The sequence below is a fragment of the Notechis scutatus genome, chromosome 2, assembly GCF_049901735.1.
Source record: "Notechis scutatus isolate UNSWTSFEM ecotype Mainland chromosome 2, rNotScu1.2, whole genome shotgun sequence".
Taxonomy (NCBI): domain Eukaryota; kingdom Metazoa; phylum Chordata; class Lepidosauria; order Squamata; family Elapidae; genus Notechis; species Notechis scutatus.
Genome location: NC_142010.1, coordinates 8,525,422 through 8,550,416, shown reverse-complemented (window position 1 = coordinate 8,550,416; position 24,995 = coordinate 8,525,422). Strand labels below are relative to the sequence as shown.

Below are 24,995 nucleotides of genomic sequence, written 5' to 3'. Positions count from 1 at the left end.
CTTGTCCCTGTCTTAAGTGTCCAACTTTATTCTCCAAAGAAATAAGAAACCCATGGATAATAAATATAATTTGTCCTCACTGGCATGGATTCTAAGCATTGCTTTAGAATGCATGATTATGCACTACAGTAAAGCCCTGTCAAAAATTCAGAGGCTTTGGCCATTTCAAGGGTTTTTTAAAATATTCTTAACCATAATGAGACATGATGAAAACTATGGGGGGAAGAGACACCAAAAATGAATGAAACATTAAATATAATTTTAATGTTTTAAAAATGAGAGACTTTCAACATGTTTAAATTTGAAACTACCTGGAGCTGCAGGCTCAGGCCAAAAGGGGTTCTTGGTTCCTCCTCACCCTTGACCTGGTCCTGGTTGTGGGTGTCCTTTTGCAGAGGGATCCTATGCAAAGTGACCCATTAGAAAAAAAATTATAACCAGTCCTCTGAATCGTGTTAGTGAAATGAACAAACCTGCAAGTCTTTGGTGTCTCCTAAACTCAGCAAAATCAGGATCATTCATTTCCATAGCTAAAATTTGTGCTAATGTAAACATAGTTACTTCTGCTGATGGCCAGATATGTATTGTTTACCTTTATCAAACTAACATTTTCCATTTTTTCTCACTCATCCTTGATGTCTCATGAGACACTTGACTAACAAGAATCAAGTCACAGAGTCAGGAATCAGTTGTTTATCCTGACTTCCAATAGGACACCAGAAATGAACTTCAAGACTTCTCTAAACTTATCATCTCCTGCATCATGTGAATTTTCTTGTGCGCAGTAAGGGAGGAATTTTTTGTGAAAGACCGTCCACAGTCCAGGCATTTGAATGGTTTCTCCCCTGTATGTATACCTACATGATTTATAAGACCAGACCTAGTACTAAAATCTTTCCCACAATCTGGACACTCATATGGTTTCTCTCCTGTGTGACTTCTCTGGTGTATCACCAGATCTGAATTCCGGAGGAAACTTTTCCCGCAATCTGTACATTCATATGGTTTCTCTCCTTTGTGAATCTTCTTGTGTGTCATCAGATGAGAATTCTGACTGAAACTTTTCCCACAATCTGCACACTCATATGCTTTTTCTCCTGTGTGAGTCCTCTGGTGTATTGCCAGGCTGGAATTTCGACTGAAATTTTTCCCACAATCTGGACATTCATATGGTTTCTCTCCTGTATGAGTCCTCTGGTGTCTCACCAAATCAGAATTCTGACTGAAACTTATTCCACAAACTGGGCACTCATACGGTTTCTCTCCTGTGTGAATCTTCTGGTGTATCATCAGGTGGGAATTCCGATGAAATTTTTTCCCACAAACCGGACATTCATATGGTTTCTCTCCTGTGTGTGTTGCCTGGTGTATCACCAGGTTGGAATTCTGACTGAAACTTTTTCCACAATCTGGACACTCATACGGTTTCTCTCCTGTGTGAGTCCTCTGGTGTATCACCAGTTCAAAATTCCGATTGAAACTTTTCCCACAAACCAGACACTTATAAGGTTTCTCCCCTGTATGTATCCTCTTGTGTATCGCCAGGTAGGAATTTTGACTGAAACCTTTCCCACAATCTGGACACTCAAACGGTTTCTCCACAGTGTGAGTCCTCTGGTGTATTATCAGCTTGCCCTGTTCGCTGTAGTTTTTGCCGCATCTGGAGCACTGGTAGGACTCCTCTCTGGTGTGTGTGGTCCTTTCATGAACAACCAGGGAGCTGTTCTGACCAAAGCTTTTGTTGCATTGGGAGCATTGATATGGCTTTTCATCAGTGTGGATCCTCTCATGCATAATCAGCTGTGATCTACAATCTGTGCTTTTCCCACAATAGGTACATCTGTGGAACATTTCCACCACTGACATTCTTGGATTCTCAAGGACGTAAAAAATGCTCTGAATCCCTTGTTGGATGGAGTTTTGATTCAAGCTACTATTTGCTTCCTCACAGGGCGAGGCCTGTATTGTGATCTGCCTTATCTGACTGTCCAAGTGACCTTCTCCTTCCCACTGGCTTCCAGCTATTTCCCTCTTTTTCTGAACTAGGAAATTAACCCCCTTGATATTTTGATATTTTTTTTTCTACATACACTTATTTTCTCCAGTTCAAAACTCTTTTCCTGGTTTTCTCTTCCTTGCTGTTACCTGCTGGGGAAGAACAAGAGTTTTGGGGTTTTCCTTGTCTATCACCTGATGGGATTTTGACTGCTGCCTTGGTTTGCTTTGCATTTTAATGCAGCGTGTGATTCTCAGTTCTCCACAGTGCTTTCTTTAGCCTGTAAGTTTCACATAAAAGGGTTAGTTTAATTATGGTTTATAAAATAGCTACATAGCATTTGAAAAAAAAAAACAAGAGCAAAAAGCATGTATATTACAATAAAACATGCCAAAGATGCCAAAATGCTTTTTTAATCTCTTACATTAGGATTCATTTTCAATATACGTGTCTAGTGAGATCAATGTTCAAATACCCACACAATTGGGAAATTTACTTACTGACTTGGATCAATCATGAATTCATAGAACTGCAGGGTTAAATATATCTGGAAGTGCTGGGGACAGATCATACATATACACATATATGTGGGCACACTCACACTTTTTGATCTAAATGTAAAACTAAGGGATTAGGTGGGTAGGTGGATTAACAGGTGAAATGTTCCCAAAAGCCTCGGTAAGATTTAAAGAACCATTTTTGCTCATGGAAGTCCACCACTCCAAATAAGAAATAGGCAAGAAATACTGTCCACAACCACACAGATGATAACCCAATTCAGGTAGTCCTCACTTACCAACAGCCATTGGGACTAGCAACTCCAATCCTAAATGGCGTGGTCATTCAGTGAACCACCGTGGTCTGCTCAGTGCAATGTAACATGACTGTGACTTGCAACTTTCTGTCAATTTCCAATTCATTTCGTTTGTTAGAAGTCAGTGGTGAATGTTCCAAATGATGAGTCCGTGACTGTGGGACAACACTGCCATTGTAAATGCAAGTCAGTGTCACCACCACATAACTGTGATAGCCGCAACTTTGAGAAATGCTTTAAAGTCTTCTTTTTAGCACCACCGTAGCTTTGTAGACTGAGTGGTAAGTGATAAGGTAGGCCTACCTATAAAACCAAACATCCCAAATGGACTCAATAAGATTGGACTTAAGCATAGTACATAAAATCATATGTTACAACGTCTTACCAATTAATGAATATTTCAGCTTTAACCACAACACAAGAGCACACAACAGATATAAACTTAATGTAAACCACTCCAAACTTGATTGCAGGAAGTACGATTTCAGCAACAGAGTGGTCAATGTCTGGAACTAACTACCTGATTCTGTTGTCACCTGCTCAAACCCCCACTCCTTTATCCTCAAACTAACCTCTATTGACCTCACCCCATTCCTAAGAGGTCTGTAAGGGGTGTGCATACAATCATGCCTACCGTCCCTGTCCTGTTGTCCTCAATTATTAGTTCCTATTTCTTATATTTAAACTTGTGTTTATTCTTTTTTAAAAAATAAATTTTATTGATTTTACAATTAAAACAGACGAACAACACATACATAAATGTAAGAGAGAAAAAGAAAAGAAGAAGAAAATAGAAAGAAAAAGATAGAAAACGATTAAAAACATTTTTATCTTCAACAGTGTGTGAGACTTCCTTTTTATCCTTATTTTATGCCATATACACACTTAATCCTTACATATATCTGTATATCACTACTATGATTCTATCCTATCCTCTTTTGCCTTTGAGTGTGAAAACTATCTTTGGTCTATCCATTTGTACCAGCAGTTCCAGCTGTTGTAGTATATTGAAATGTCTTTATCTTTTAATGCCAAGGTTAGTTTGTCCATTTCTGCACAACTTGAAATTTTTTGAATAATCATCTCCTCTGATGGAACATGAGGCTGTTTCCAACATTGTGCAAAAGTCAATCTGGCCGCTGTCAAAATATGTATTATTATATATTTCACTTTTTTGGGTATTTGTTTATCAAAGATCCCTAATAGAAAGGACTCTGGTTTGAATTCGATCTGTTCTCTTGTCATTTCCTCCAGCCAATTTCTAATTTTCTGCCAATATTTTTGAACTTCTGTACAAGACCACCACATATGGAAGAAAGTTCCCTTTCTTTTTTTTGCATTTCTAGCAATTTGGACGCATATTGGGGTGCATCTTCGCTAATCTCGAAGGAGGAAGGTGCCATCTATAGAACATTTTATAGGCATTTTCTTTGTATGGTACCAATTTTGTAATTTTATTATTTCTACCCCAGACCTTTCCCATTCTGTTATGGTGATACTACGTCCTATATTCCTACTCCAGGCTATCATGTTCCCTTTTACAATTTGTTCTTCTAATTCTACTTCTAATAAATAATTATAAAATTTTGTTATATTTTTTTTGCCTGATCCTAATAAAATTTTATCTAATTGCTGGAGTTTATTGTTAATTCCAAATTCTTTCTTGTCCTGTTTATATCTACTTTGAATTTGAAGATATGCCCACTGATCAATTTTTAATCCCCGATCTTGAAGGTCTTGCCACGATTTCAGATTTCCTTGCGTATCCAATAGGTCCTTATATTTAATCATTTTAGTAATATCCAGATTATTTGGATAAATCATCGCTTCCATTGTTGAGATCCAAACTGGTATTTTTAAATAGTGTATTTTCTTCCAATTAGTCAATAATGAATCTCTGATTAGGTGTCTGTGAAAAAAATTCTGGCTAGTTTTCCCAACATCCCATAAAAAAGCATGCCACCCCCTCTGTAAGTCATGGTCTTCTAAGAATAATATTCTCTTATTGGTTAAATTCACCCATTCCTTCAACCATACTATGTTCGCAACAGAATACCCTACACCACCAGACTTGAGATTGTAGGCTTAGACAACCTTGAACTACACCAACTAAGATTGGACTTAAGCATAGTACATAAAATCATATGTTACAACGTCTTACCAGTTAATGAATATTTCAACTTTAACAACAAAAGAGCGCACAATAGATATAAACTTAATGTAAATCACTCCAAACTCAATTACAGGAAGTACGATTTCAGCAACAGAGTGATCAATGTCTGGATCTCACTACCTGATTCTGTTGTCATCTTCTCAAACCCCCACTCCTTTACCCTCAAACTAACCTCTATTGACCTCACCCCATTCCTAAGAGGTCTGTAAGGGGTGTGCATAAGCGCACAATCGTGTCTACCATCCCTGTCCTATTGTCCGCAATTATTAGTTCCTATTTCTTATATTTAAACTTATGTTTATTCTTATTTCTATTGTATTGTAAGCTTTTGACAAAATAAATAAAATAAACTTTTTTTTAAATCTGAGTGAAGCACAGTTGTGCCACATTAATCCATGGACGGAACACCACCAAGAAATCCCATTTTTGTTTCCTAGATATGGAATTAAAAACAAAATTCCTGAAGGCAGCAGTGGCAGATCAGTTCCAAATTGTTGCCCAGAAAAAAACATGCCTATACAATTACAAGGAATTAACTCTAACATAAAGGAGACTAATAAAACCTCCCAACACAGAAAAAAAATGCAGGAACCAATTTTAAAGCATGCATCAGCAAGGGAATACACTCTTGGGAAGGAAGGAATATGTAGCAGCTGACATGTTTCAGCCTTGTTGTTTCTCTGCTTTTACACCCTGGGGAAACCGAAACAGCTCTACTTGATTCCGGCCTCTCCTCCACCTGTGCTCAGCTCACCTTTCAGCTGCCTCCAACATCTCAGCGGAGAGTCGGAAGAGGAAGCTCTCCAGCTGTTGTTCTCCTTCTCTCCTCCAAATCCTCTCTAGGAATCTACTGTTCGAATGTTTCAACTCCTTACGCCTCAGTTACCGATGCTGTACTTGCAGTGAAAGTTGTCTAGCGCGGCCGTTGCTTATCTATGGTGCGCCATCTAGTGGCATAAAGCTGAAAACCAGGATGTTCTATCTCTACCTAAGGCAGTAGTAGCAATATTTTTTTAAATTGATTATGCTCTGTCAAGTCGACTCCAGTGATCGGATCAAATGGATAGACTTTCTCCATGATGATTGTTCCTAACTTGTTCATTCAGGCCTCCCGAGGCTTCACTCATCACCACAGAAACAGAGCAAGAAGTTCCCTGTGAAAGAAGCGAACTACACAAAGGAGGGAGGCGGGGAGGACTATATGCATACAGCAGTCAAAGTGCACCTCCTTTAAGAATCAGTCAAGACTGTTCCAGCCAAGCAGATGGGCTTTGGTAAGAAATTTATTCAAGCCATAGAAGCTATATATCATAAACAAACTGCAAAGGTAATGATAAATGGGGAATTGACAGATTTTATTGATATAAGAAAAGGGACTAGACAAGGGTGCCCACTGTCGCCTCTGTTGTTTGTGTTAACATTAGAAGTGTTAAACAGAAATGTTAGAGAAGAAAAAGATATAAAAGGAATGAAAATTAAAAAGGAAGAATATAAATTGCAAGCATTTGCAGATGACCTGATTTTTTATTTTAGAGGATCCATTAGAAACAGCACCCAAATTGATAGAAAAGATAGAGGAGTATGGAAAGGTAAGCAGGCTTGAAAATAAATAAAGATAAAACGAAGATATTGACAAAGAATATGTTAGTAAGACAAAAGGAAGAATTGGCTGAAGCTCTGAAGATCCAGGTCACAAAAAAGGTTAAGTATTTAGGGATACATTTGATAGCAAGATGCAGTACACTCAAAGAGGACAATTACCACAAACTCAAACAACAGATTGCGACAGATCTGGCAAAATGAGAAAATTTACAATTATCACTAATAGGGAGATTATCAACAATCAAGATGAATATATTACCTAGAATTTTATACTTGTTCCAAACAATTCCAATCAGGCTAGGGAAAGATTATTTTGAAGATTTAAATAAAATAGTGTTGAAACATATTTGGCAGGGAAAGAAAGCGAGAATAAAACTAAAACTGTTGCAAGATGCTAAAATAAGAGGAGGATTTGGCCTGCCTAATTGGAAATTATACTACCAGGCGACAAACTTGATGTTGGTAAAGGAATGGATAACACTAAGAAACATTAGATTATTGACATTAGAAGGACATGATTTGCTGTTGGGATGGCATGCTTTCTTATGGTACAAGGGAACTAAAACACAGGGGTATTTTACAAGACACTATATACAAGAGGCATTGTTATTAAATTGGGGGAAGATTAAAAAGCAATATTATTTAAAAATTCCAGCCTGGTTATCAACTATTGAAGCATTTTCATATCCAATAACATATAAAAAGGAACAAACAGTTTGATATGGTAAGATACTGAATGGAAAGGGTGAACTTAAATCTATGCAAGAACTAGAAGAACAAGGTATAAGGATGAATTGGTTTTCATATGTGCAAAATCACTCTAGATAAAGATGATAAAGATCTTAAAACAGAAGGTTTTTATGATAAATTGACTGACAGATAAAATTTTGACAGGTACTGATGAAAAGGTAATTTAAAAACTTTATGGACATTTACTAGAGTTTAAGCTAGAAGAAGAGCAACTTAAAGAAACAATGATTTCTTGGGGGGGAAATTTTGGATATGGGATTGATTTAGAGAAATGGCAAAAAGTGTGGTCTCAAAATTATAAAATGACAATGTCAACAGCATATAAAGAAAATTTGTATAAGAAGTTTTACAGATGGCACCTACCCCCAACGAGAATCGCGAGAATGTTTAAGAATAAATCTGAAAAATGTTGGAAATGTCATCAAATACTGGGTTCATATTACCATATGTGGTTGACGTGTGCAGATGCAAAAAGATATTGGACTAAAATCCACACATGGTTGGAAAAAATGACAAAACAATACGTAGACTTTAAGCCAGATATATTTTTATTGGGGATCTTACCGGAAATATACAATAGGGAACTGAAATATTTGATTGTAAATGTATTAAAAACGGCTAGAATTGTATTTGCTAAAAATTGGAAAAATGAGAAAATGCCAATGCAGGAGGAAGTTATTAAGAAAATTATGGAATATGCTGAAATGAGTCATTTGAAATTAGAGAACAAGAAGATAAACAATTTTATAAGATATGGGATTTATTTTATCAATGGTTAAACAAAAAGATATGGAAATTAAATGTCAGAAAATTTTACAATATAAGAATAATAGAATGATATAGAATATAATATAAAAATGTACTACCATTGGATGAACGTATAATATAAATTTACCTAAAATTTAGAATATCTCGTATAAAATGATGGAATAATAGTTTAGTCAAATAAATGATTAATAACTGATAATAAGGTATACATATATATTAGATTAATAATATGAGAACTTATATAAATTGTAAGTGAGGACTACGGAGAGGATAAACAAAAGATTTGTAACCAACAGACACACTGTATGTATGTAACTTGAAGATGGTTCTATGTTTTATGTTTTGTTTGTGTATGTTTGTCTAAAAATAAAAAACCTTTAAAAAAAGACTTTTCCAGCCAGCTATTGATTGATTGATTGATTTGATTTGATTTGTCAATCGCTTACAAGATAATAGATATAAGAATAAACACAAGTATGAATACAGGAAATAGGTACAAATAAATGGGGACAATAGGACAGGGATGGTAGGCACGATTGTGCACTTATGCAAGCCCCATATTTGTTGTGGGGTGTGTGTGCGCAGGACAACTCATGAATGCTTAGTTTTGCAAGAGACAGGAACTTGAAGATGGAAGCTTGACCCTGCTTAGCTTTTCAAAATTAACTAAGTTCTGGGCGTTAAAACCTCATCAAGCACTTATTTATTTGTGTGCAGAGTTGCTAAGTTATTTCCAGTTTGCTAGCCTGATTCCATTAATAGAATAATGGAACATGCAACATTAATTCCCTATATGTATTATTGGGGAGTAAATCTCACTAGAGCAGTCTTCCCAATTTCTGGAGTAAGAATTCAGAGCTGAGTATTCCTGAGCAGAATATTTGGAGGGTGTTATTTTGCAGATTGGAAGCCGATCAATAGATTCCTGCACTTTTGTAGGGGTTTGGCTCTCAGTAGAGATGATTACCTCTCTACATCTTAAACTTTTATGATGTGGTTCCCAAGGAATTAGCACCTGGGAGCATCAACAGGCCAGAGACCCCAAGGGAGCAAGCTTCATTCATGCAGGCCAGACTGCAACTAAGCACACCCCGTGTCAGTTTTCTTTCTAAAGGAAGACAATTTAAGCCTGCTAAGTGCCATGTGCTTCTGTAAAATCTCTTGCACAGAAGTCTCCATTAGGACAAAGCTGAAGAGAACATACACAGCAGAGTCTAGAAAAAGGGCGGTTAGAAAAATGGGGTGACTGCCTATATACAGCAAAAGAAACATAAACTCTCCAAAGTGACATTACAGTTAAAGAGTTATAAAAATATATGCAAAAATCTATGAAAGGTTGCCATACTCTTTGTTTGAAATGCATACCTTTTTTAAATTTGAAATGTTTAATACACAAAACAAAATAATTTTACGAACAGGCTTACCTCTGTAATTCACAAAAGATAATAAAAAGTTGTGGGGGAGAGGGGAGACTTGCAAGATTTTCTTATTACCTTCACTCTCAAATGTAAAAAAAATGTTAGAATTTTCCTGTGGACTTGATCTCTTGGTCTGTCTACCAAGTGGGGCTGGGCCTGAGGGACCTTTCATGGCTGAGGAGGGACTGGCACTTGGGTGTCCCCACTCCTAGTCCAGCAACAGCACCTTCCCCATGCAGCCCACCAGCTCTCTAATAGGAAAGCCATCCAGAGAGACTCCCTACTGCACGTTGGTCTCCTCCCCATCAATCGCAGGAAGGAGAAGCCTGCAGGGTGGTGGTGAATGAATGTGGGTAGTCCTCGCTTTGTGACCACAACCGTGACTGGCAATTCTGGCAAACCACTTTATTGCAACAGGTTTTTGATCTCACTTCTCTTCTGGTCATTAAGTGAATCAATATGGACATTAAGCGAGACATCAAATGACTGCTACTTTTGGTTTTATTTCTGTCTTCTACATGAGCTTTATCTTAAGCTTGTTGGGAAGCATGCTAATGGCCATCACAGGATCGGGGGACAAGGTGATGGTTGTAAATGCAAATATTGTTTGCCAAACTGTTTTTTTATGTATCATTATAATCTTGAATGGTTGTTTAATGAGGCAAATGGTAAGCGAGGACTATCTGTATTATCCCCAGGAAAAAAGCCATTTGCACTGAATGTCATTTGCTGGAAGCATCGTGGGGAGGAAATAATCATTCTCCTATCCAGCTGGTGGGTTACCCAGAAGGATGGTGAAGGATTATCGTGAGATATTTCTGCTCTGGGAGATCCCCTTCCTCTGGGACTGATGGAGGCATTTGGGATTACATTACAAATGATATTTGAGGTTACATTACAAATGATAATGCAAGCAATTCAAGAACAAGGAAAACGCCTGGAAGATAGAATGGAAAGAATAGAAGAGAGAATGGGGAAAACAGATGAGAAAGTAGAGAAAATACAACAAATGATGATGAAGAACGAAGAAAGATGTCAAGAAATAGAAAAAAAAGGAGACCAGAGAAAAAAGTTGGAGAAATTAATAACAGGCTGATAGCAGTTGAACAAGTCAAGGGAAAAAGAATGATTGCCTGGGAGATGGACAGGACAGATTTTTATCTGGGATTTCAAAATATTGAGGAAGAAAAAGGAGAAAATCTTGCAGAAATAATGAGAGAAGTACTGGAAGGAGCCTTGGATATCTTTCTTGGCTATCCAAAGAAAAAAAGATGGATGGAATAGATGCAGTGTTCCAAGTGTATACAAGATATGCCATGAAAAATAAACTACCTAGAGAAGTCCATATGAGATTCACAAAGAAAGCAATCAAAACAGAAATACTATAGAGAGCAAGGGATGAGCCATTGGAATATAAAGGAAAAAGAGATTACATTCCTAAAACAAGTACCGAGAAAAGTGAGAGATTTGAGAAGAGAACACAAATTCTTGACAAAAATTCTAATTAAGAAGGGAGTGAATTATAGATGGCTGGTTTCAGAAGGTTTAATATTTACTTGGCAAAAGCAAAGGCACAGATTGGACTCAACAGAGAGAGCAGAATTATTTTATGATGAATATTTCAGAGGAAAAGAAGAAGAGAGAACATGAGATGAGGAAATAGTTAAACTTTGAGAGGAGATGGTTGAAGTAAGAGATAAAGAAAAAAGAGATGAAAAGATACGAGAAGAAGGAATAGTAGGTGGAAGGGTAGAACCAAAAGAAGCAAGAGAGCAAAGGACAACAAGAACAATAAACCCTACATATAAAGTATAAAAAATGGAAGAAAAGAAATTGATTACAATAAATATAAATGGACTGAATTCAGCCATCAAAAGGAAAAAAACATTTCCTAAACTAGAAAAATTAAAATTAGATATAATCTGCTTGCAAGAAGTTCATATTAAAAAACAACATGTCCAAGTACTGAACTACCCTAGAATTGGGAATTTATACACCTCATTAGCACCACAAAATAAAAGAGGAGTAGCTCTATATATTAAAAACACAATTAACTAAATTAATCTTTACAGATGAAGAAGGAAGAATACTGATTGTGGAAATAATTGACAATAACTTAAAGATACTTTTATTAGCAATTTATGCAACAAATGAAAAGCAAGAAGAATTTTATAAAAAATTGCACAAGAAAATAATAGAATTGGAATATGATAATATATGCATTTTTGGGAGATTTCAATGCGATAGTGGATACAAAGTTGGTCCAAAAAACACAGAAAATTAATAAACAAAATAGAAAGACACTCCCGAAATCCTTCTTTAAGATGGTAGAGGAATTAAGCATTCGAGATGCTTGGAGAGAAACGAACTCTAAGAATAGACAATACACATTTTACTCTAATAGACATTTATCATGGTCAAGAATAGATATGATCTGGATGTCAACAGAACTAATCTCCAACATACAAGAAGTAATTATAGAAACAAGTACTTGGGCGGACCATAACCCAGTATGGGTCAAATGGCAGGGTCAAAAGAAAAGATCAAGATGGACTTTGAACAATTCAATCTTGAAGGAAAAAGAATTTATACAAAATATGGAAAAAGAACTGGCTTTTTTCTTTAAAGAAAATAATGATGAGGAAACTTCATTACAAAATGTATGGGATACCATGAAGGCCTGCACCAGAGGTCTGATTATAAACTATACAAGAAGAAGGAATATCAAAAAAAGACACACACAACAAATACTAGAGGAAGACTACAAGAAATTGGAGAAAGAACTACAAAGATATCCACAAAAGGAGAATAAAAGTCAAATGGAAATAGTTAAACACAAAATGGGGTTGATGGAAAAAGAACTGGCCCAAAAAATTAGGAGAGCTAAACAGAATTCTTTGAAAATGCAAACAAACCAGGTAGATGGTTAGCATATAAATTGAAAAAGGAGAGAGAAATGAAAAGGATAATACAATTAACAGATGAGCATGGAATGGTTTGCAATGGAAATGAAGACAAAAAAGAAATAGTACAGAAGTATTATGAGAAATTATATGATCAAGAGGACATTGAAGAAGAAAAAGTTAAACAATATTTGCAAAAAGCAGAGCTACCCCAAATACCTGAGAAAACTAAGACAATGCTAGAAGGGAAAATAACAATGATGTTAACAATGATGGAACTGACAGAGGCAATAAATAGACAAAATACTGGAAAGGCACTGGGCCCAGAAGGGCTACCAGTGGAATTTTATAAGACTTTGCAGGAATCTTTAAATACCACAATGCTTGGTACTTTTAGATGCGCAAAAAGCCTTTGATAATGTAAATTGGCAATTCATGTTATTTCAAATGGAAGAGATGGGCTTTGGAGAAAGATTTATTAAGGCAATTGAGGCAATATAACCACAAAAAATCTGCAAAAGTAATGATAATATTAAAAAAGGAACCAGGCAAGGATGTCCTCTGTCGCAACTGCTGTTCATATTGACTTTGGAAGTACTTAATAGAAATATTAGGAAAGATAAAGAAATAAAGGGAATGAAAATAAAAAAGGAGGAATATAAATTACAAGCATTTGCAGATGATCTGGTCTTTATATTAGAAGAACCACTGGAAACAGCATCTAAATTGATAGAAAAAATAGAGGAATACGGACAGGTGGCAGGACTAAAAATAAAACTAAGATCTTAGTCAAGAATTAATGGGAAAAAAGGAAAGAATTGATGGACAGAATAAATATCCAGATCACAAACAAAATGAAATACCAAAGAAGAATTTAAACCAGATTTTTTTTAAATTGGGAATCAGTTTGGAAAATATATGACAAAGATATATATCTAATAATGCATGTAATTATAGCTGCAAGATTAGTTTATGCCCAAAAATGGAAATGTAAGGAAATTCCAGACAAAATAGAAATAATTAGAAAAATTTGGATGTGCACAGAAATGGACAAATTGACACAAGAATTAAAAAATAAGGACGAATCTGAATACTATAAAATATGGAAAAAGTTTTACCACTGGTTGGAAAAAAGGAAGGATCAGGAGTATTAAAAATGACTAATGTTAATGTAAATGTTGATATATTATGTATATAGAATGTAAATGTGTATTATTCTTTATATGAATTAGTGATGTAAGACAACTAGGTGTGTCAGGATGATTACACCACATTCATTGTTTTTAAATGTTTTTCCATTTTTTTGTTCAATAAAATTTATTTTAAAAAAACACAGTGTCAACAGCACATAAAGAGAATTTGTGTAAGATGTTTTACAGATGGCACCTACCCCCGGCAAGACTAGCAAAGATGTTCAAGGATAAATCGGCAAAGTGTTGGAAATGTCATCAGATACCTGGATCTTATTACCATATGTGGTGGACATGTGCGGAAGCTAAAAGATATTGGACTAAAATACACACATGGCTGGAAAAAATGACAAAACAGCATACAGCTTTAAAGCCAGAGATATTTTTATGGGAATCTTACCTGAAGGCTATAATAAAGAAGTGACATATTTGATTATTCAAGTTTTAACTGCAGCTAGAATTGTATTTGCTCAAAATTGGAAAAACGAGAAAATTCCGAGGGATTAAGAAAATAATGGAATGTGCAGAAATGAGTAGATTAACATTAGCAAATAGAGAGCAAGAAGAAAAAGAATATTACAAGATATGATTTATTTTATCAATGGTTAGACAGAAAAGTAGGAAACTGAAGTATAATACAGTAGCAATAATATGTCACAATTTATTATTTTTGAATTAGTTATATATGAACAAAAATTAAGAATTGAGGTTTGCTCGAAAGGATAACATGGATCTGAAGTTAAAAGTTTAATGATGGTGTAATAATAATAATACAATATCATATGGAAAGTTAATTAATGTAATATGAATGTAAAGCTAAAAGACTATAAATATTGTGCACAAGACATACGTACCAAACAACACACTGTACAATTGAAAGGTTTTATTTGTTATGTTTGTTGTGAAACAAAACTTTTTATACAAAAAAAAGGTTGCAAAATGGAACACAATTAACTTAACAAAGTCTCATTTAGTAACATAAATTTTGGGGTCAATTATGATTCTAAGTTGAGGGCTATCTGTAGTCAATTTCTCACAAATTACAAATGAAATTCAAGTTTTATCTACATATCTATTTTGGCCTCATATGGATTTCCTTATGTGCAATAAGGGAGGATTTATGCCTGAAGTAATGTCCACAGACTGGACATTTGAAAGGTTTTTCCCCCGTGTGAGTTCTCTGGTGTATCACCAGGCTGGAATTCTCACTGAAACTTTTCCCACAAACAGGACATTCAAAGGGTTTCTCTCCTGTGTGAGTTCTCTGGTGTTTCAACAGGCTGGAATTATGACTGAAACTTTTCCCACAGATAGGACATTCAAATGGCTTTTCTCCTGTGTGAGTCCTCAGGTGTCTCACCAGGTCAGAATTACAACTAAAACATTTCCCACAGTCAGAACACTGATACGGTTTCTCTCCTGTGTGAGTCCCCTGGTGCATCACCAGGCTGAAATATTGACTGAAACTTTTCCCACAGATAGGACATTCAAATGGCTTTTCTCCTGTGTGAGTCCTCCGGTGTATCACCAGGCTCAAATTACGACTGAAACTTTTCCCACAGTCAGGACATTTGAAGGGTTTTTCTCCTGTGTGAGACCTCTGGTGTATTATCAGGTTAGAATTACAATTGAAACTTTTCCCACAATATGGACATTCAAAGGGTTTCTCTCCTGTGTGAGTCCTCTGGTGCCTCATGAGGTGATAATTCTGATTGAAACTTTTCCCACAATCTAGACATTCATAAGGTTTCTCTCCTGTGTGAGTCCTCTGGTGCCTCATGAGGTGGGAATTTCTAACGAAACGTTTCCCACAATCAGGACATTCAAAGCGTTTCTCTCCTGTGTGAGTCCACTGATGTATCACCAGGTTGGAATTGTGACAGAAACTTTTTCCACAATCAGTACATTCAAAGGGTTTCTCTCCTGTGTGAGTCCTCTGGTGCCTCATGAGGTGAGAATTCTAGGTTTTCTCCTGTGTGGTCCTCTGGTGACCGAAACTTTTCACCCACTGACATTCAGGTTCTCTCCTGTATGTGTCCTGATCTAGACATTAGGACATTCATAAGGTTTCTCTCCTGTGTGAGTCCTCTGGTGACTCACAAGGAGGCAATTTCTAATGAAGCTTTTCCCACAGTCACGACATTCAAAGGGTTTCTCTCCTGTGTGAGTCCTCTGGTGACTCACAAGAGTGGCATTCCGACTGAAACTTTTCCCACAATCTGGACATTCAAAGGGTTTCTCTCCTGTATGTGTCCTCTGATGGTTCACCAGGCTGGAGTTTTGACTGAAACTTTCCCCACAGATAGGACATTCAAAGGGTTTCTCTCCTGTGTGAGTCCTCTGGTGACTCACAAGGTGGTAATTTCTAATGAAACTTTTCCCACAGTCAGGACATTCAAAAGGTTTCTCCCCAGTGTGAGTTCTCTGGTGTCTCACAAGATTGGCATTCTGACTGAAACTTTTCCCGCAATCTGGACATTCAAAGGGTTTCTCTCCTGTATGTGTCCTCTGATGGTTCACCAGGCTGGAGTTTTGACTGAAACTTTTCCCACAGATAGGACATTCAAAGGGTTTCTCTCCTGTGTGAGTTCTCTGGTGTTGCACAAGATGGGAATTCTGACAGAAAGTTTTCCCACAATCACAACATTCAAAGGGTTTCTCTCCCATGTGAATCCTCTGGTGTATCAGTGGGTTGGAATTGTAACTCAAGCCTTTCCAATCATCAGGACATTCAAATGTTTTCTCTCTTGTGTGAGTCCTCTGGTGTCTCATGAGGTGGGAATTCTGACCGAAACTTTTCCCACAATCAAGACATTCATAGGGCTTCTGTCCTGTGTGAGTCCTCTGGTGCCTCCTGAGGTGGGAATTTCTAATGAAACTTTTCCCACAATCAGGACATTCAAAGGGTTTCTCTCCTGTGTGTGTTCTCTGATGGTTCATCAGGCTAGATTTCTGCCTGAAACCTTTCCCACAGATAGGACATTCAAAGGGTTTCTCTCCTGTGTGATTCCTCTGGTGTTGTACAAGATGGGAATTCTGACTGAAAGATTTCTTACAATCACAACATTCAAAGGGTTTCTCTCCTATGTGAATCTTCTGGTGTATCAGTGGGTTGGAATTGTAACTCAAGCTTTTCCCGGAGTCAGGACATCAAAAGGTTTCTCCCCAGTGTGAGTTCTCTGTTGTTTCACAAGATTGGAATTGTGACTGAAACCTTTCTCACAATCAGGATATTCAAATGTTTTCTCAAAGAGTCCTGTGGTGTTTCACCAGGCTGAAATTCTGACTGAAACTTTTCCCACAATCTGGACACTCATATGATTTTTCCCTGGTGTGAGTCCTCTGATGTATCACCAATTTGCCATGCTCACTAAAGAATTTACCACATTGGGAGCACTTGTAGGGCTGCTCTAGCCTTCCATGAACCACAACAGAGCTGTTTTGACCAAATGGTTTGTCACAGTCAGAGTGTTTGTATGGTTTTTCTCCAGTGTGAATCCTCTTATGCATAATCAGCTGTGATTTGCAGTTTTTCTCTTTCCTACAGTAGGCACGTCTATGAAACTTTTCCACAACTGATATTCCTGAGGAGGTCAAAAATATGGACGGTCCCTTGTTTAGTGGTGTTTTGTTTCACGCTGTTTTTTTTCCTCCCAGGGCAAGGACTGCAACACTGCATGGCAATTGACCTTTTCCTCCCCACTGACTTCCAGAGATATATCCCTTTTTTCTGAATGAAAAATAATCTCCCTTGACTTTTTATGTAAAGTTGCTTGTTATTCTCAGTTGTCCAGAGTGCTCTTATTGCCATCCTCTTTGTCTAGGATACAAAGAAAAGTGTAATGTCATTTATAAAATGGTTACAGAAGATATAAGAAAAAATTACAACAAAAAAGCAAAAATGCTACAATGCTAGAATTACCTCTTACATTAATCTTGATTAATTTGATACATGGAAGACTACCAAGATCAAAGTTCAAACATGCATTCAATCATGGAATTCTCTGGTTGATTTGGGTCAATCACAAATTCTTAGAAATGCAAAGTGTTATCACCAAAAATAACTGGAAGTGTTAGGGATAGATTATATAATTGCAGACATATGCATAGAGAGATAAATACAGATACATCCACCTACACATGCATAGATGGAGAAAATCTATGTCTTTCAAGCATGACAAAATGTCCCAAAATTGTTATAGTCAAACCTTTTGAACTACTTTAGACATGTGGGGGCTTTAACTGATGAAATGATGCCTAAAGTCTCTTTCAATTTCCTGCCAGTATACCCGATTTTGTTTGTCAGAAGCCAGCTGGGAAGGTCACAAATTGGGAATATGAGTGTGGGATGCTGCGGCCATCATAAATGTGCACCAGTTGGCAGAACTCAAATTGGTGGGGACCTCCGGTTTGCAGGGCTTCGGCGACAGGCAGGAATCCGCGATCGTGCGCGGTTTCTGCCTGGGCTCACCGCTGGAGCGCCCCGAGCCAGCTGGCTTCGGGGCTAAGCCACCCCGTAGAGGTGGTGAAGACGGGGAGATCACCAGCAGGGTTGAGGAGAGCCGCATCTCTCCTCCTCAGCTGGCCAAACTCCCTTTCCCGAAGGCGGTAAGAGTGGCGGTCAGAAATGGCCACCTCAAAGAAGCACTCAGCTGGAAAAGAAAGTGCAGGAGGAAGTTAAGAAGTGAAAGTTTTGGCTGACCGGGACAAAAAGCAACAACTAAGGTACCCTGGAATTTAAATTTTATAAAAGATACATCGCTCCCAAAGAAGAGTCGGAAGCAGCGAATGAAAGTGAAAAGGGAAAGTTTTTTCTTCTTCTCTCTCCTTCCTCACGCTGACAATGAGAAGAGCTGAATAAGAAATCAGAAAAATCCTCTTTGGCACCAATAGGTAATTAAACTGGAAATATAATTAAATGCCAAAGGGATAATAAAGATTTCTGAACACTAAAAAATCCTTTTTTTGCTGTAAGTGGGAAGGGGGAGGAAAAGAATAAGGGCAGGATTTGGAAGGAGGAGTCTGCCTGGAATTCAAAAGAATCTAAAGTTAAATCTGAATAAGACTTCTAAAAGATACATTTTAACTGGAACTTTGCAACTAAATAGTAACCCCAGGAAGAGAAAGTGAAAAAAGAAAGTGTCAAAAGAAACAGCTTGTGTGTATTTGGATTGTTTGGTGACTTTGGGACTTCTGGAAATTATATTTGAATGACTAAAAACAATTGGGTGGTTGTTTAAAAAAAAATCCTACAATGGCATCACTTCTGGATGAACTGAAAATCGAATTTAAAAAATATAAAGAAGAGGCACAAGAAGGGAAGGGCTCCTTTGGCTCTGTTTTTCAATTCTTAGAAATGGCGATTGGTGTCTACAAGAAACAACAAGAAAAGACTGCGCAACAAGAAGATTGGGACAAAGAAGCCATCTTTAATCAACAAGTAACTTTACCTAGGGAAGAAAGGGGAAAGGGGGGAAAAAGAATGGAGAATTTAAGACTTAAAAAAACAGCCAAAAAAGGGAAAAATAATGTGAAAAGTGGATATAACGTTGGAAAGCAACAGAAAAAGGGAATACAGAAGAGGGAAATGGAGGTGGAGAGACAGGGGGGTAAAAAGGGGAGAGAGAAGAAGAAAGGGAAGAAGGAAGGGAACAGAAGTTACAAAGGCCTGGAGCAAGATGTAAAGAAACAGGACTTATTCAGAGATAATGGGTGAAAATCTAACTGAAAAAGGGATTTTGTAAAGGTATATAAGATTGTATTGTTATATTTGTAATAGAAATAATGTTAGAAAATTGGAAACAATATATGATTAAAAAGTGGGATAAAATAGTCAGTGTAATTTAGTGAAACTTTTGTGAACAAAATAAATGAAATGAAATAAATGAGAGAATTGAACTAGGAAGGAATGGGAACATTTTAACTACTTAATGTTTTATAAAATATAAGTGAAGTGGGGGGGAAGTAACTATGGAAAGTTTATAAGTGTTCCCATAGAAGTATGATACTTATTTGAAAAGTAATGTGTAAAATGTTTAAGATTTAAATGAATATTAATATTAATGATAGAATTGAATTGGTATGGATTGTTGTTTTAATTATATTATATATTTATAATTTTCTCTTTTTTTTAAATACAGTGTGTAGTTTTAGAATGTACCAAGCAGAATCCGAACGGAAGTTATGTATTATATTAAGTGTTATAATTTTAGGGGAAAGATATAAAGGCGTCATACTCCAATCAGTGATTACAGGAGAAATTTTGTTTAATGAGAAAAGATAATAGACAGTTGAAACAGGACAGACAAAGAATATGTATGATGATTTGAATTGTGATGAAATAAATAAAATAAAATTAAGAAAGTTGAAAGAGGGGAGAAGCTATATAGAAAATGTAGAATGGTAATAAGATATGGAATGGAATATAAAAATGAGCATGAACTTGAATTTGTGTCTGCACGAAGAGATGTAACCCGGGATCAGGCTGCTTTCAAAAAAGATGTTTTATGTTTTTTATGTTTTATGTTTTGTTTGTTTGTTTGTTTTTAAAAATCAATAAAATTTTCAAAAAAAAAAAAAAAGAACTCAAATTGGTGCAACTCCTTTTCTTGGACCTTCGTAATCACAGGAACTGCTGATGCTACAATGACCACAAATCAGTGGATCAGATGTACGTCTTCTACACCAGTGGTCCCCAACCTTTTTTATGCCGCGGCCCGGTACCGGCATCAGCTGGGCGCCGCCATCTTGTTTTGATGAAAAAGTGCTTCCGGTGAGCTCACCGAAAGCACTTTTTCATCAAAACAAGATGGCGGCGCAGCTTCGTGAGCTTTTCCGGGTAGAAATGGCTTTCTACCCAGAAAAGCTCACGAAGCAGAGCCGCCATCTTGTTTTGATGAAAAGTGCTTCCGGTGAGCTTTCTACCCGGAAAAGCTCACCGGAAGCACTTTTTCATCAAAACAAGATGGCGGCACCCAGGAAACCAGCGGCCCGGTAGGATTTGTTCCACGGACCGGTACCGGTCCGCGGACCGGTGGTTGGGGACCCCTGTTCTACACAGATGGGACACCAATAGGAAATGCTGTGTTTGTTGCCGATATATGGTTGGTAAAAAATCCCAAAAAAACCAGTGCCAGGTTGTTGCCACAAAAACAGCAATAAAACAACAGAGTTGGAAGGGACCTCTAGTCCCTGCTCAGGCTGGAGACGCTCTACCATTCCGGAGAAATAGCTGTCCAATATCTTCTTAAAAGTTGCTGATGAATCTGACAATACTGTCATCCAAAAGGTAGAGGAGGGAAGTAGCAGGTCTCCTATGATTATCTAAATTCTTTCTAACAGTCATTAAATGATAGAGGGGGGGTCAAAATGTCAGGAACTTTGGGGAAAGTGACTGTGTCTTATTGGAATTCAATACAATGCAAGAAACAAGCAATACAGCAAAATTAAACAAGCATCTTAGACTGGTGTCAACAAACTTAGAGATAGCTTGGGAAGGATTTTTAAAATTTTAAAGGAGAAGACAACTGAAGACGCTTGAGAAATTCTGAAAAATATGGTTACAAAAGCCCACTCCAACAATATTACGAAAAAAGGGGGAAAAAATCCAAAAGAAACGAGGATGGTTGCATTAAAAAAAAACACTCTCTGATAAACTGAAAGACAAAAAGGATAAGTATAAATAATGGAAAGAGGGACACACAACTAAGGCAGAATACCAGCATATAGCCCGAATCTGCAAAGATGAAATCAGCAAAGCTCACCTTCACAATAAACTAAGACTTGCAACAAAACTCAAAGAAAATAACAAAAGTTTTTTTCAACATATAAGTAACAAGTAAAAACTCAAGGAAATGGTGCACTAAGGAGAGAAGACATCAAGGAAGTAACAGGCAGTAGAGACAAAGCAGAGCTGCTTAATTCATTCTTTGCATCTGACTTCACGCTACTGGAAAAGGAGAACTTGCCCAATCTACCAACAGAACACATAAAAGACAGACTAGGAATAAAAGGCTAAAATAGGCAAGAAAATTATAAGAGGAGACCTGTCCACTCTAGATGAGTTCTAACCACTAGAACCAGATTGATTACATCCCAGAGTTCTGAAGAAGCTGGCAAAACCATTGAACTTTCTTTCAAAGATCTTCGACCACCAAGGAACTACCGGTGGACTGGAAAAGAGTTGATGTAGTTCCATGTTCAAAAATATGGGGAAAAATGGATCTACAAAACTACAGACCAATCAGCCTGACAGCAATATTAGGAAGACTGTGGAAAAGATAATCAAACAACAGATTTGTAAATACCTAGAAACAAGCAAAGTTATAACCAGGGTTTGTCAATATGGGTTTGTCAAAAACAGATCATGCCAAATCATCTTATTTCATTCTTTGGCAAAGTAACTAAATTAGTGGACCAGCAAAATGCTGTGGACATGCTATATTTGGATTTCAGTTAGGTATTTGACAAAGTACTCCATAACCTAGAAAATGTGGAAGAGATACATCCATCCACAAAGATGGATTCATAACTGGCTGACAAACCAACCTCAATGTATTCCTTAAAGGAACTACATCTATATATGGAAGGAAGTAATTAGTGGGGATACCTCAAGTTTCTGTTTTAGTCCCAGTACTCTTCAATTTAGATAAGGGAATCCTAGGCTGTATTAACACAAGGGTAGAATCAAAATCATATGAAATACTAATTCCATTTTATAAAGAGTAAGATCTCACTTAGAATACTACATCCAGATTTGTTCACCATATTATTAAAAAAAGCAACAAAGATTATTAGGGGGCTGGCGGCCAAAATATATAAAAATGGTTGTAAGAATTGGCTATGTCTAGTTTAGTGGAAAAAAAAGAACTAGGGATGACATAATAGCAGTGCTCCAATACTTGAGGATTTGCCACAAAGAAGCGAGGAAGGCAAGACAAGAAGCAATGGATGGAAACTAATCAAGGAGAGGAGCAACCTAGAACTAAGGAGAGCAGGGAGGACAATTAACCACCTTTCAGATGTTGTGGGTGCTGCATCACTGGAAGCTTTTAAGAAAAGGCTGAACAGCCATTTGTCTGAAGTGGTTCTGGGTCTCCTGCTTGAGCAGGCGGTTGGAATAGAAGACCTGCAAGGATCCTTCCATCTTGTTACAAACCTCCAGTGACGGAGCCCCCACAACCTCTGGAGGGGAGCCATTCCCAAAGGATCCACCTTCACTTGAAAGAGGCTTTTTAAATCTCCCCCCCAGCAGAGAATCGCAGCCACCAGTTTCACAGCGTGCAGCCCCAGCGGGCTCCGATCTGGGGAGGGAAGGAACCTGCAGCAGCAGCAACAGCAGCTGACACGCTTCAGCCCAGTTGCTTCTCTGCTTCCAGGCCGTGGGGTGGGGGGGACCGAACAGCCCGACTTGCTCCCGGACTCTCCTCCCACCTGCTGCCCCCAACTCACCTGCCAGCTGCTGCTTCCATCCTAGCACAGAGCCGCTTTGCACACCGTCTTCCGCCCATCAGTCATCCGGAAGGTTCTTTCCTCCCATCCAATGCCGTACTCTATGGTTTTAACTCCTTAAACTCAACCACAGGAACCCTCTATTGTATTATGTTAATAACCTTTAATGGGTCTGTCTAAAATAAACTTTAAAAATGTTTATGGTCAGAGTAATTATTTTATTGTAGAAATGTAAACTTACATTATGTCTATGTTCTCTCTTAGGTACATCATTCTTCCAGCAGGGAGGAGAGAGAGACACCTGGTGGGAGGGGAATGTGCAGTGATGCATCATTTATTTATTTATTTATTTATTTGATTTGATTTGCCAATTGTTTACAAGATAATAAGTATAAGTGTATACATAGTTGTGAATACATGAAATGGGTACATATAAGAAAAATAAAAGAAGAATAAGAGAAACAATAGGACAGGGACGGTAGGCACGTTGGTGCGCTTATGCACGCCCCTACAGACCTCTTAGGAAAGGGGTGAGGTCAATAGTAGACAATCTAAGGTTAAAGTTTTTGGGGTTTGGGGAAGAAACTACAGAGTCGGGTAGAGTATTCCAGACATTGACCACTCTATTGCTGAAGTCATATTTCCTGCAATCAAGTTTGGTGCGGTTAACATTGAGTTTGTATCTATTGTGTGCTCTTGTGTTGTTATGGTTGAAGCTGAAGTATTCATTGACAGGTAGGACATTGCAATGTATGATTTTATATACCATGCTTAAATCAGACCGAAGATGGCGTAATTCAAGGTTTTCTAGTTCTAGAATTTCAAGTCTGGTGGCATAAGGTATTCTACAACGAGTAGAGGAGTGGAGAACTCTTCTTGTGAAATATTTCTGGACTTTCTCAATGTGGTAATATAATCTATTGATCATTTTATCATTTTCTGTAAGGCCTTTGAAATACTAGCAATAGGTCTAGGGATATAGACATTCTTGGTGGGGGTAGGAGTACCTTTGCTCATGAGTGTCTCATCCTGTTTTGATCTGCAAGTTTAGAAGGAATAGGAAAATAGGTAAAAGTTCAAGGTACACAGTTGTGCTTTCTCATGGGACTTTCCAAACTTTCCCATGAGACTTTCCGTGGCTGTATGATCTCATCCTAGTAAGGTAACATCTGGGACTTTTCAAGATTGTGTGTTCTCATGCTGGTGAAGTAATCTCCTGTTGAGGTCATTGTTTTCTGAATATGCATACTGTATTTTTGCTTGTGTTTTTTCTCAATAAATACTGCTACCTGACTCAATTGTGCTAATATCAGATACGTAATGTGGGTTCCAGACTGATGAACTGTATTTGAGTATTGGTCTAGCAAATGTTTTGTATGCTCTGGTTAGTAGTGTGATATTACCAGAGAAAAAGCTACATAGGATTAGGTTAACAACTCTTAATGCCTTTTTGGCTATGTAGTTGCAGTGGGCTCTAGCACTTAGATCATTAGAGGTGAGTATTCCAAGGTCCTTTACAGAGCTTGGGTCATCAACAAGATGACCCAATATCAATGTTTTCTTATATGACTAAAGCAGTTTGACATTTTACCTTAACAATTCCCCTTCTAAGGTCGAACTGATTTATCATTGAGGGAACATTAACATAGATATTATCGTACACCATTTATATAATATATAAAACAGAATATAATATATTATATTATATTATATTATTATATTATATTATATTATATTATATTATATTATATTATATTATATTATATTATATTATATTATATTATATTATATTATATTATATTATATTATATTATATTATTATATTATATTATATTATATTATATTATATTATATTATATTATATTATATTATATTATATTTATTATATTATTATATTATATTATATTATATTATATTATTATATCATGTCA

The 24,995-nt window shown here is 37.0% G+C and overlaps 4 protein-coding genes across 7 annotated transcripts in view; all 4 read right to left on the bottom strand.

Moving 5' to 3' along the window:
- The window catches only part of LOC113428671 (uncharacterized), a 120,027-nt gene that overhangs the window by 38,482 nt on the left and 56,550 nt on the right, over positions 1-24,995 (bottom strand). The window lies entirely within an intron of this gene.
- The window catches only part of LOC113428322 (uncharacterized), a 76,407-nt gene that overhangs the window by 27,517 nt on the left and 23,895 nt on the right, over positions 1-24,995 (bottom strand). The gene's annotated exons all lie outside the window — the stretch shown is intronic.
- Positions 1-24,995, bottom strand: part of LOC113429946 (uncharacterized) — a 60,321-nt gene that overhangs the window by 11,431 nt on the left and 23,895 nt on the right. The window contains exon 1 of one of the 4 annotated variants that reach the window (XM_087953209.1): positions 23,065-23,105. The exons of 1 other annotated variant lie outside the window; for it this stretch is intronic. The gene's annotated coding sequence lies outside the window, so the exon portion shown is untranslated. Of the gene's footprint in view, positions 1-5,722; positions 5,827-23,064; positions 23,106-24,995 lie in introns of those variants that run through there. 2 more of the 4 variants (XM_087953206.1, XM_087953208.1) reach the window with 2 other exon arrangements.
- LOC148131699 (uncharacterized) lies at positions 243-23,359 on the bottom strand. The gene is made up of 4 exons (XM_087954057.1): positions 23,306-23,359; positions 15,664-17,434; positions 14,830-15,574; positions 243-1,565 (listed from the first exon to the last, which is right to left on the bottom strand). Exons 2-4 carry the CDS (start codon positions 16,552-16,554, stop codon positions 730-732), a joined length of 2,472 nt encoding a protein of 823 aa, XP_087810183.1. The 5' UTR covers positions 16,555-17,434; positions 23,306-23,359; the 3' UTR covers positions 243-729.